General features: G+C 37.5%; 2 protein-coding genes across 2 annotated transcripts; both read right to left on the reverse strand.

Moving 5' to 3' along the window:
- Positions 1 to 5,049: 5,049 nt before the first annotated feature.
- On the reverse strand, positions 5,050 to 6,133 carry LOC142182121 (vacuolar-processing enzyme-like). Its single transcript, XM_075256082.1, has 3 exons — positions 6,026 to 6,133; positions 5,786 to 5,943; positions 5,050 to 5,174 (listed from the first exon to the last, which is right to left on the reverse strand). The coding sequence occupies exons 1-3, from the start codon at positions 6,112 to 6,114 to the stop codon at positions 5,050 to 5,052; spliced, it is 372 nt and encodes a 123-aa protein (XP_075112183.1). The 5' UTR covers positions 6,115 to 6,133.
- Positions 6,134 to 11,571: 5,438 nt separating this feature from the next.
- LOC142182122 (uncharacterized) lies at positions 11,572 to 12,039 on the reverse strand. Its single transcript, XM_075256083.1, has one exon. The coding sequence runs from the start codon at positions 12,037 to 12,039 to the stop codon at positions 11,572 to 11,574; it is 468 nt and encodes a 155-aa protein (XP_075112184.1).
- Between the last annotated feature and the right edge of the window lie 1,016 nt (positions 12,040 to 13,055).

Genomic DNA, 13,055 nt, shown 5'->3' on the forward strand with positions numbered 1-13,055 from the left:
TGCTGTAAAAAGGCAACAATTTCATTTCTCCAATCCCATGTTAGATGATTAAAATTTACCTCGTTTTTGTCAGGTTCAAGAACGGAATGAAATAGATGTATGACTGAAGCATCTGTATTGTTTGCCACGTCTGCTGCGGATGCAAGGTTTGCTAAAGCATCTGCCTCTACATTCTCATCTCTTGGGACTTGCACTACTTTCCAAGTTTGGAATTGCTTTATTAACTCCCGTACCTTTGCGAGGTATTCTTGCATTCGTGACTCTCTGGCTGTGTAAGTCCCCAGCATCTGATTAACCACGAGTTGAGAATCACTCTTGATTATAATCTGTGTTATGCCGAGTTCTCGTGCCAATTCTAAACCTGCAATTACAGCTTCATATTCTGCTTCATTGTTAGTTATAGAATGACATTTTATAGCCTGTCTAATGGTCTCACCCGCAGGTGGTACGAGGACTATTCCTAAGCCTGCCCCTTTTACATTAGATGAACCGTCAGTGTATAAAACCCAAGTCCCCGGGTTCACACCATTAAAAACTAATAATTCTTTTTCTGCTTCTAAATGCATCCCCTGGCTAAAATCAGCCACGAAATCAGCTAGTACTTGAGACTTTATAGCGGTCCTGGGTTGATAAATAACTTCATATTCACTTAGTTCTATAGCCCATTTTGCTAATCTTCCTGAAAGTTCATGTTTATGCAAAATATTTCGAAGCGGAAAAGCAGTAACTACAACAATGAGATGACATTGAAAATAAGGTCTTAACTTTCTGGATGCCATGACCAAAGCTAATGCTAATTTTTCTAGCTGTGGGTATCGTGTCTCAGCTTCCAATAAGGACTTACTTACGTAATAAATAGGAGATTGTTTACCTTGGTCCTCGCGGACTAAAACAACACTTACCGCGACTTCAGATACGGCCAGATAAATGAGAAGTTTTTCCCCTACCTTCGGTTTTGCCAACAACGGTGGTTTTGACAAATAAGTTTTCAAATTTCTAAGGGCTTGCTGACAATCTTCATTCCATTCAAAATGATCTTGCTTTTTAAGTGCAGAGAAAAACTTAAAACATCTTTCTGAGGATTTGGAAATAAATCTCCCCAAAGCTGCAATTCTTCCCGTTAATCGTTGTACTTCCTTTTTGTTAGTAAGGATATCCGGGATTTCTTCTATTGCTTTGATCTGAGAAGGATTCACTTCAATACCACGGTTAGAAACAAGAAAACCCAAAAACTTACCTGATGCACCTCCAAATGCACATTTTTCTGGGTTGAGTTTCATATTAAATTTTCGCAAAATTTCAAAAGTAATAGATAGATGAGAAATATGATCATGAGATTGTTGGGTTTTGACGAGCATATCGTCTATATATACCTCCATTGTTTTCCCTAAATGTTCTTGAAACATTTTGGTGACCAACCTTTGATAGGTTGCCCCAGCATTTTTGAGACCAAAGGGCATTACTTTATAACAGTAAGTCCCCCTGTCTGTGATGAAAGAAGTTTTTTCTTCATCACCAGGATCCATTTTGATTTGATTATATCCTGAGTATGCATCTAAAAAACCTAAAAGTTCATGACCTGCGGTCACATCAATTAGTTGATCTATATGTGGTAAGGGAAGGGAATCTTTTGGACATGCTTTATTTAAATCAGTATAATCTACACAAATACGCCACTTACCATTTTTCTTGGGTACGACCACCGTATTAGCTAACCAAGTTGGATATTTTACCTCACGGATTGATCCGATTTTTAATAATTTTTGGACTTCATCCTGAATCACCTGGTTCTTGAAAGCACCTTGTTTTCGTTTCTTTTGCTTTATTGGTGTGAAAGAAGGGTTCTCGTTGAGTTTGTGAGTCATCACATTTGGTGGTATCCCTGTCATATCAGCGTGGGACCAAGCAAAGCAGTCTAAGTTAGCTTTTAAAAATTCGATTATCATACCTCGCATGTTCGTGTCTAAATTAGCCCCGATATAAACCTTCCGTTCAGGCTGTTGATCAAATAACGTCGCTGCATCAAGCTCTTCAATCGTCGTTTTGATGCTTTCATTCTCTTCAGGTTCTTGAATTGTGTCAGGCCTTGAGTCCAAATCTGTTTTCTCTTGTTCAGTTGAAGTTTGATCTTTTTTACTTTCAACTGTTTCCTGTAATTGCTATTTTGCTTTATTTACGGCGCTCATACTTATTATAGCGTTGACATTTCTGGCCATCTGCTGATCCCCATGAATTTGACAAATTCCCCATGGTGATGAAAATTTGATAACCTGATGCAGGGTTGATGGGACAACATCCATATCGTGTATCCATGGCCTTCCCATGATCATATTGTAGGCCATTTCCATATCAACTACCTGAAATTTAGTTTCTTTCACAACACCCATAGCAAAAGTTGTTAGTATTACCTCACCTTTTGTTACTACGCTTGAATTGTCGAAACCTGACAAGGTGTGCGCCTTGGGTAACATTTTGTCTTCAGCTTGCATTTCCCGCAGTACCCTTAGTAATATAATATTTACAGAACTTCCTGGATCAATCAAAACTCGCTTTACATTAGTATCATATACAAGTAAAGATATTACCAGTGTATCATTATGTGGAGTTGTCACTCCTTCGTTATCTGCGTCATCGAACGAAATGCTTTCATTGTCAAGGACCTGCCGCACCCGTTTCCCGTGTGTAATCGTTACCTTAGAAACCTTGTTGGAAACTGTGTAAGTTATGCCATGAATATCTTCTCCCCCGCTTATGACATTCACTGTCCTCTTGGGTGAAGGAGGTTGTGGTGGTTCTTGTCTGTTTTTCATATAAGCTTGTTTTCCTTTCTCACTAAATAACTCAGTGAGGTATCCTTGCTTCAATAAATGATCTACTTCGCTTTGCAGGAATCTGCATTCTGAAGTTTTATGCCCGTGATCGTTGTGAAATTCACACCAATGATCCGGATTACGTCTACTTGGATTTGACCGCATTTCTTTCGGCCACCGTACCTTATCTCCCATGCTTCTTAAAATAGCTACGAGCTCGGAGGTAGAGACGCTAAAATTATATCGACCGAATCGTGCCTTTAAATTCCTGTCATCATCACGTGATTCCTGTCTATTCCGATCATTCCTGAACTTTGAAGAAGAGCCAGAATCCCGATTCCTTGACTTTTGATCGTATTGCTGGTTATCTTGCTTCGACCGTGGGTCCTTTTCTGCGGGTCCCATATATGGATCGTACCTGTTTTTACCTGATCTTTTTTCAGAATCTGACCTTCGGGTACCGCCCCTTTCTTCATGATGGAGCTTAGGTACGGTATCTTCTTCGATTCGCAGCTTCGTGCTATACCTGTTGTAAACATCATTCCATGTAGTTGCAGGAAATTCTCTAAGACTTTCTTTGAGTCGTCTCGTGGCTTCAGAACTTTTGTCATTTAAATTACTTGCAAAAACTATAGCAGCCCAATTGTCAGGCACACGAGGTAGAGTCATTCTTTCACGTTGGAATCTATCAACGAAGTTTCTAAGCAACTCCGAATCCCCTTGTTTGATTTTGAAAATATCTTCCATCCTTTTCTCAACTTTTTGTGCTCCCGAATGTGCTTTAATAAAAGAATCTGCAAGCTCAGCAAAAGATTTAATAGAATTTTCAGATAAAAGAGAATACCAGGTTAATGCACCGTTGGTGTGTGTTTCTCCAAATTTCTTGACCAATACTGATTCAATTTCTTGTTTGGTCAAGTCGTTGCCTTTCACGCCGATTGTAAATGCAGTCACATGGTCACGTGGGTCTGTAGTACCATCATATTTCGGGATGTCAGGCATTTTGAATTTTTTCGGAATTGGAAGGGGAGCAGCACTAGGCTTCCATAGTTGTTGTGAGTATTTGTCCATGTCTACTCCTTTTATTACAGGTGGAACTCCAGGGATTTGCTCTATTCGCTCATTTTGTTCCTTCAGCTGTTTCTGCAAGGTTAGTACTAAATTTTGCAAATATGAATTATTTAAATTACCTGGTCTCCCTTATTGTGGTTCACTGGGGGTTGCTCCGTTTCCAGAATTATCAAGACCAGAACGGGGGTTCTCCAATGTATTATTATTAGGAGTCGGTGTAGGTGGCGCATCAGGCAATCGACTAACAAGTGCCTGAAGAGCTTTATCGACTTGTGCATCGATTAGCTTTTGCAAAGCTTCAGTTGTAACTTCTTCAAAATGTTCGGATTGCTCTTGTTGATCAGCACGGGATTCAGTAACAGGAGTGCCTTCACGAGATTGACGTGGTGAATTTAAAGGAGAGGGAACCACGGTATCTTGATTTTGATGTATTTGATTCTCATGGTTTCCCAATGTGTTGTTACTGTTGTTGTCGGCGTTATTGTTTGACATGGTGACGATAATAGATAAGATATAGCTTAAAAGGAAAGATTATCAGATTCCCGGTAACAGAACCAATTTGTTTAACCAAAAATCTGAGTCCTTGGTCAAAGCTAAAAGAGAAATTCGGGTTACTGATAATCAGGAGACAAAAAATAAAATACTTTTGAGAACAATGGTAGAAGGTAAATAGATAAGTATTTCAATGAATTCTCAATAGTATTCCATGTGTCTACAAATGATGATACTTCTTCCTTTTATAGATCATTCTAGGTAAAGGAATAAAGCATCAATTTTAATGATATAATCATGAGCAATAAATGACATTAAATAAGCCGTTATACAATCATTCCTATTAAATACCAATTTTATAACGTATCAGACATTTAATAATGAATTTGGACTCCTTTCTGTCATCTGATCCTTGCTTTCAATGCCTTCTAATCCGTTGGCTGTAAATAATTTAAATTGGTACGAGACTCGTATCTATACATCGTCTCGTGCCTATTTAAATTCTTCTTCCCGTGGCTGTTTTCACCGTGCCTCTTAGTCAATTGTTGTTCTTTGACCATTCAACTAATCCACGTGTCATGCCACATCATTTTTAATATAAATTCAATTTTTTCCCAATACAGATAGTCCCCCCACTTTCTATTTTTTTATCAATTAAATAATTGGGAAGTGGATCTTATTTCAGTAGGAGTTGGCAGGAAATATAACAGCTTACCAAGCTTTTATATGTTCCAGAAGCATGCTTCTTCTTCAACACGTCAATCAAATCATTTGCATAGAGGTAAGGATCGGTAGGCATCCCTAGAGTACATGACAGCGTAATTAGCATATAAAGTGGAGGAACTATAAGAAGAATATGAAATAGTATGGAAGATTAATTATAGGAATATAGTTTAACAGTTAAGGAGAATATGTTAACTTGACAAAGCTAGCTTGTAGATGATAATTGATAATCTTAGAGTAAAAACTCATGTCTACAACAAATTAAGAAACCAGTAATCGCTCAAACGGTGCAATAAGTCAACTGCCCTATGTTTTCAATCAATATGAGTTTCCCACTGCATCCCCTTTGATTTATTTTAAAAAAAGCTTTTAATGAGTGATAAAAGTGGTTAAAACATACTAGATGTGTCATCTTTATATTTTTATTTTTTTTAAAATCCCCTTCTTAGAATTCTCGGCCCGCTACTACTCTAGACATTTACTTTAGAAACAGAATTTCAGAGAACTGTTGCAGGTTCAACAGAAAGCAGTCTAATACATAACCAATTTACAACCTGTTTGTTTAACACAACAAGGACCAGCAGACATCATTTGTCTCTATAAAAACAGCTAAGAGGAAATGTAAAACAGTAAAGGACAAAGATTTTCGTGAAACAATCAGTATTTAGAAGTACAAAGAAGCTACTAACCAAGCACTCCAGGACCGCCATGATCACTATAGAAGATGAAGATATGATCATTTGGACCACTATTCACCACCTTTCCGCTGCCTCCACTAAGAGCAGTTTTATTCCCAAGGATAACAGCAAAAAAGGTTATCAACAGTAATATCATCCCCAGTGTAATCCTGCCTCAAGAGACAGCATCTGATCAGAAAACTGAAGTTACTAGGTAGATATTATAAAATATGAGGAAGTATATACACCTACCTTAGGGACTCCTTTGTAAACATCCTCACCATGAGGGCTATTAATAATAACTCCTGGTCTTGGATTCTCTTCATTGTTTGCAATGTCATCGTACATGAACACTACAATGTTCTCATCTTTGAGACCACCCTTCTTCAACCGTTGATATGCGTGGCATATATCAGCCTGAGTCAAGGTTGGCAGGGCATATTAAGAATTTAAGCTTTACATACACTGTGTAACAAATATTTAGGCAGATCACTTATTAGGTGATTATCGGTAAATCTCTATACAAACATTAATTGGTAACTGATAAAAATTGTTACTAACCTACTGTCACAAGTTAAAAATAAATGTAAGTCTAAAAAATACTTTATTCCTTGAGCCGAGAGTCTATTGGAAATAATCTCCCTACCTTCACAAGATAGGGATAAAGTCTGCGTACACATTATCCTCCCTAGATCCCACTTGTTACACATGGTTTGTTGTTGTTGCTAGTGTAAATATTCTTTACTATGACAGTAGTATATAGAAAAGTGAAAACCATGTAAATGAAGACACAGTACATTCTTATAATCAAGAGAAAGTTCACTATTTAGTGTTGGCTAGCCTGACAGCGTATCCGGCGCCATCACGCCCTTTAATGGATTTTGGGTCGTGACATAAGGGATTGCAGGAAAAGCTAAAATTTATTCTGCACTTTATTTGCTATTGAAGGTTGTTTAGATTTTATATGTAGTACTAACACTTGATAGAGGAGTCCGGAACCGAAATATTTTCTTTTTGGACCAAACAAAAGCACTGTTGGTCAAAAAGAAGCTTGGTCAAACAGGCTACAAGCAATAACAATTATTATAACTACTATATCTTAATTTTAAGAAAGTTAAAATTGCCTATATGAATTCTCCTTGACATATTGTTTTATTTAAGCTCATTCCAAACACAAATTAATAAAATAAATTTAAGATTTCTGTATTTTAATTTACTCATGAATTTATATCGTACAAGGAAAATCGATATTTAAATCAAAGTCAAAAAGAGGAACTCAAAGGCAAGAAAAGGAAATGACATTGTTTTTGTATTGTGTAACCCAGTAAATATCGGAATAGTCATTTTAACTTTTTCTTCTATCATTCCTTCCTTCGAAACAAAGAATTTTCTTGCCTACTTTTCTACCCAAAATATGTAAGAATTTGAAAGACCAAAATTTTTAGGAGATTCCCTTTTTTTCTGTGTCTCAACCATTCTGAAACTTTGGTATTAATACCAACATAGCAACATGTCCACTACCTATTGTCTATTGAATATAAACAAATTAATGTACTATGTATAACTTTATACAATATTTATATACACAACTTCGTCTTATTATATTTACATAATAGCATGCCTACTATCTAGTGGTTTCCGGATGGGAACAACTATATTTTGTTTCCAATTTGATAGCTATTGGAAGACCAATCAGATGTTGGGCCTGGGTCCTCAATTGTTGGGCCATTTCCATGCTTCTGGACCATTTCCATGTTGGGCTGCACAGATGAGGTTCTAACACCCCTCTCAAGTTAGAGGGGAGTGTAGCGAGGCCCAACTTGCCAAGAACCAAATTATGGGATGGCCCGGATAGGGGTTTGGTGAATATATCAGCTAATTGAGAGGATGATGGGACAAAGGACAAAGAAATCAAACCAGAGAGAAATTGTTGCCTCAAAAATGGCAATCAAGGTCAACGTGCTTTGTTCGCTCATGGAATACAGGGTTCCGGGCGATGTGAATTGCAGCTTGTGAATCAGAATGAACAGAAATCGGAAGAGACGGTGGTGTATCGAGATCTGTCAAGAGTCGAGTTAGCCAAGTGACTTCAGCAACTACCCGCCTCATAGATCGATACTCTGCTTCGGCGGATGAGAGCGATACTGAAGCTTGCTTCTTGGATTTCCATGAAATTGGAGATCCGCCGAGAGTGACAAAATACCCACTTATAGATCGTCGTGTATCAACACAAAATCCCCAATCCGCATCACAAAATGCAAGTAGTGTGAGGGAGGGAGCAGAGGACATGAAAATACCCTGTCCAGGGTTGGATCTGAGATATCTAACCACCCGTAGGGCAGCATTAAAGTGAGGCACTCGGGGCTGTTGCATGAATTGACTGAGGTGTTGTACTGGATAGGACAGGTCTGGTCTTGTGTGAGTGAGATAATTCAATTTGCCTAGGAGTCGGCGATAGACAGTTGGATCAGAAAAAAGGTCACCAGATTCAGCACTAAGCTTGCATGAAGGGTCCAATGGAGATGTGGCAGAGGGCAAACGACTACAATCAAATTCTTCAAGAACTTCCAAGGTGAATTTCCGTTGACTGATGATTAAACCTTGTGGCTCGCGAAGAGTCTCCAGACCCAAAAAATAGTGTAAGTCACCTAAGTCCTTGATCTGAAATTCCTGGTGAAGAAATTGTTTCAATTGATGAAGTTTTTCCTTGTTATTTCCTGTAAGCAGGATGTCATCAACGTAAACTGCGACAATTGAAATTGAATCTAGTGATTTCTTGTAAAAGAGTGAGTAGTCATTAAGAGATGAATGAAACCCTTTGAAACTTAATGCTGTTGTTAGCCTGGCATACCATTGGCGCGAGGCTTGCCTCAGACCATAAAGTGATTTGCGAAGTAAACACACATGGTTGGGATTAGTTGGAATTTTGCCTGCTGGAAACTTCATATATACCTCTTCCTGTAATTCACCATGTAAGAATGCGTTGTTTACATCTAGCTGTGAGATTCCCCATCCTTTCTTGACTGCAATAGCTAGAAGACATCGTATGGTAGTCATTTTTACCACTGGGGAAAATGTCTCGTTAAAGTCAATCCCTTCTCTTTGAATGTCACCTCGAATAACCAGCCTAGCCTTCAACCTCTCTACACTTCCATTTGCATTATGTTTTACTTTATAAACCCATTTGCAAGGAAGAGCCTTTTTTCCATGTGGTAATTCCACAATTTCCCAAGTTTGGTTGGCTTCTAGTGCTTTAAACTCAGTGTCCATTGCTTGTTGCCAACCAGGATGCATATTAGCTTGGGAAAAACTGGTAGGTTCAACTATGTTTGAAATAGAGTTAATAAGATGTTGATTGATAGTGGAAAGTCCAGCAAAGGAAAAAATGGTAGGATTAACAGGTTGATTGAAACATGAATCAGTTAAAGTAGTAAAGTAAACATTATTGCAAACATAATCATGTAAATAGGCTGGTCTAGTATGAGGTCTGTCTGATCTTCTCAAAATTAGTGGAGATGTATCCTGTTGTGAAAGATCCAACTCTGATGCATGATGAATTGGAGATTCTGATCTTTGGTTTGAAGTAGAACTAGGAGGAGAAATGAGAGTAGAAGAATGAACTGGATTAGGAGCATTACAAATAGGATGAATGGAATTAAAAGGTCCATTGATGGCATCAGAACTACTGTCAACCAAATCAGTAACTGGAAAAAATCCAGGGAACATAGGATGAGAACTGGATGGTAGAGAAAATGCATAAATAGATTCATGGAATTGCACATCTCTAGAAACAAAGATCTTCTTAGTATTAAAATCTAGCAGTTTGTAACCTTTCTTACCATAAGGATACCCAATAAACACACAAGCCTTAGCCCTTGCTCCTAACTTGTCCCTGTTGTGAGAAAGAGTTGAGGCATAACACAAACAACCAAAGGATCTAAGGAAATCATAATTAGGAGCTTGACCAAACAAAATCTCATAAGGTGTTTTGTTCCTGATGACTTTTGAAGGAAATCTATTGATCAAAAAAGTGGCAGTGAGTAAGCATTCTCCCCAATATGAAATAGGAATTTTAGATTGGTGCAATAGAGCTCTGGATGTTTCTAAAATGTGTCTATGCTTCCTCTCAACAACTCCATTTTGTTGAGGGGTAGCAGTGCATGAAGTTTGGTGTATGATCCCTTGAGAAACTAAATATTCAGAGGTTGTTAAACTTGTACCCAATTCTAGTGCATTGTCTGATCTGATAATTTTAACTTTGGTGGAAAATTGTCTTTCTACCATCACCAGGAAGTCCTTTAATACTGAAAAAGCGTTACTTTTTGTGCTTAACAGAAAAGTCCAAGTTCCCCTACTATAATCATCAACGATGCTAAGAAAATATCTATATCCATTATAGGTAGTTGTCTTATATGGCCCCCATGTATCAATATGAATTAGTTCAAAAATATGTTTGCTGGTGATATTGCTTGAATGAAAAGGAATTCTTGTTTGTCTAGCTAAAGGACAGATATCGCATTGATAGTGAACATTGGATATAGAAGGGAAAACAGATGGCATATTAATGTTTTTCATTGCAGAAAATGGCATATGACCTAATCTAAGATGCCATAGCCTTACATTGGAATTAACCTTTTCAGGAAAAGAAACTGAAGAAAGGGAAATAGCATGACTAGATTGTCTTGCTTTAGGTAATGAAACTACATTGTTGTCAGATGACTTCTTAAGCTTATGGCTTGAAGAATCTAGAAGATAGATGCCCCCTTTTGCTTCACCAAGACCCTGAGGGATCCTCATTGAAAGGCCCTGTATCATGCATGTAGTAGCGGAGAAGATTAGAAGACAGTTGTATTGTTTGCAAATTTTTTGAACTGAAAGTAGATTGTATTTGAAAGAAGACACATATAAGACATCTTTTAGAGTCAAATTGCCTGGAATAGATACATCTCCAATGTGAGTCACTTTTATTCTATATGAATTAGGAAGATTTATCATTAAAGGTTTTGGAAGAGGTTTGAATGTGGAAAAAATTGTAGGGTCTGAAGACATATGTTCAGAAGCTCCTGAATCCAATATCCAAGAGGTGATTTTGAAATTGGAAGATGTAGAAGGTGAACCATTAAATGCTTTACCTGCACAGTTGGCAACATTTGCAACAACATCTGAGTTAGAAGACACTGTCTGACCACCCTTCACCTGTTGAAGAAGTTGAACCAGCTGAGAAACTTGGCTTTGTGTGAGTTGTTGACTTCCATTGCTTCCATTAACAATGCTCTGCTCTCCTACTTCACTGTCAAAATATGCTGCATTGCTCTTAACAGGTGCCTGGAACCTTTTTGACCTTGTGAACTTGAAGTCTGCTGGAAATCCAATGATCCTGTAGCATTTATCCACTGAATGCCCAGGTTTTTTACAGTAAGAGCAGCTCAAATTGTTCTTCTTTCCCTGGAAATCAGAATTTCCAAATTTCTGACTTGGATGACTTTGATTTGCAGCCATGAAGGATGAAGAATCTCCAGGGAATTGAGAGTTTACATAAACTTCCCTTTGCTTCTCATCTTGCATCAACAGGGAATATGCATGTCCCACAGTTGGAAGGGGTGTCAACATCAAGATACTACTCTTCACTGAGGCATAGGTGTCATTCAACCCCATGAGAAACTTAATTAACCTCTCATCCTGGAGTGATTTGGACATTTTCATCTTACCTCCACAACTACATTCACATGAGCAGTTGACATGCGTATTCAAGGTATCTAACTCATCCCATAGCCTCTTAATCTTAGTGAAATACCCTGCTATGTTGCTTGACCCTGAACCAAATCACTCAACTCTTTCTGTAAATGATACATTTTTGCACCATTTGATTGACCAAATCTATCTTCCAAATCATCCCACAGATGTTTGGCTGTTTTGGAATAGATGACACTTTCACCAATCTCTCTGGAAAGGGAGTTCAACAACCAAGATATGACCATGTCATTACACCTATTCCATAACTTGAAGTCAGGTGTTTCTGAGCTTGGTGCAAGGCAGGTTCCATCTATGAACCCCACCTTGTTTTTGGCAGAAAGAGCAATGAGAATGGACCTGCGCCACCCTCCATAGCTTTTACCATCAAAGTTTGTGTTTACTAAGTTCATTCCGGGTGAATCTGAGGGGCGAAGGAAGTAAGGATGACTTGAGTCCTTCATTCCACCTCCATTATTTGCAGAGGTGGTGACATTTGCTGAACTGACCTCAGCTGTTTCAAGAATAGAACCCATTGAAGAACAAGATATTGAAGATAAGAGTGAACAGAAAAAAAAAAACTAAAGGATCGATACTTTAGAGCTACTGCTCTGATACCATGTAAGAATTTGAAAGACCAAAATTTTTAGGAGATTCCCTTTTTTTCTGTGTCTCAACTATTCTGAAACTTTGGTATTAATACCAACATAGCAACATGTCCACTACCTATTGTCTATTGAATACAAACAAATTAATGTACTATGTATAACTTTATACAATATTTATATACACAACTATGTCTTATTATATTTACATAATAGCATGCCTACTATCTAGTGGTTTCCGGATGGGAACAACTATATTTTGTTTCCAATTTGACAACTATTGGAAGACCAATCAGATGTTGGGCCTGGGTCCTCAATTGTTGGGCCATTTCCATGCTTCTGGACCATTTCCATGTTGGGCTGCACAGATGAGGTTCTAACAAAATAAAATAGACATAGGAAAAAAGAAAAAGCTCGACCGAAATTGTGAAACAAGTTAAAAAAGAAAAAAAAAAGGAACAACTGGAATAATTAAAAGTAACAAAGCAATAGTTGAAAGATAAAAACAATTCAAGTGATTCGTGCTACTTTTTCCTCTCTTTTTTATTTTTTTTTGGGTTTACTTTATTCACATGAACCGATATCATATAGCGTATTGTCTTCATTTAAAGACGTCATTCAACAGCGTAAAAGGTGATTTAAAAGAAGGGAAACTACTTGTCCATTCTATTTATAAGTAGCTTATTATAAAAGTTAGTCAATTTATTAAATATTATTAATATTAAACAATTAGTTATTTTATCAATAAAATATCAAATTTTTGCTTTCTTTTGAGTGAGTGTTATTAGAATAGATTAGGTACATCTAAGAAGCTTGAATCTCAGTTTTGGGATGATTTGGTGGAGTTTTGAGGTGTTTGAATTGAAAATTCGAAGTAGAAGATGAACATGAACAAAATGATATTTGTATCACACTTGTGTATCATTTGTGTATCATATTTGTATCAA

This window comes from Nicotiana tabacum, chromosome 6, assembly GCF_000715075.1.
Source record: "Nicotiana tabacum cultivar K326 chromosome 6, ASM71507v2, whole genome shotgun sequence".
In the NCBI taxonomy this organism is placed as follows: domain Eukaryota; kingdom Viridiplantae; phylum Streptophyta; class Magnoliopsida; order Solanales; family Solanaceae; genus Nicotiana; species Nicotiana tabacum.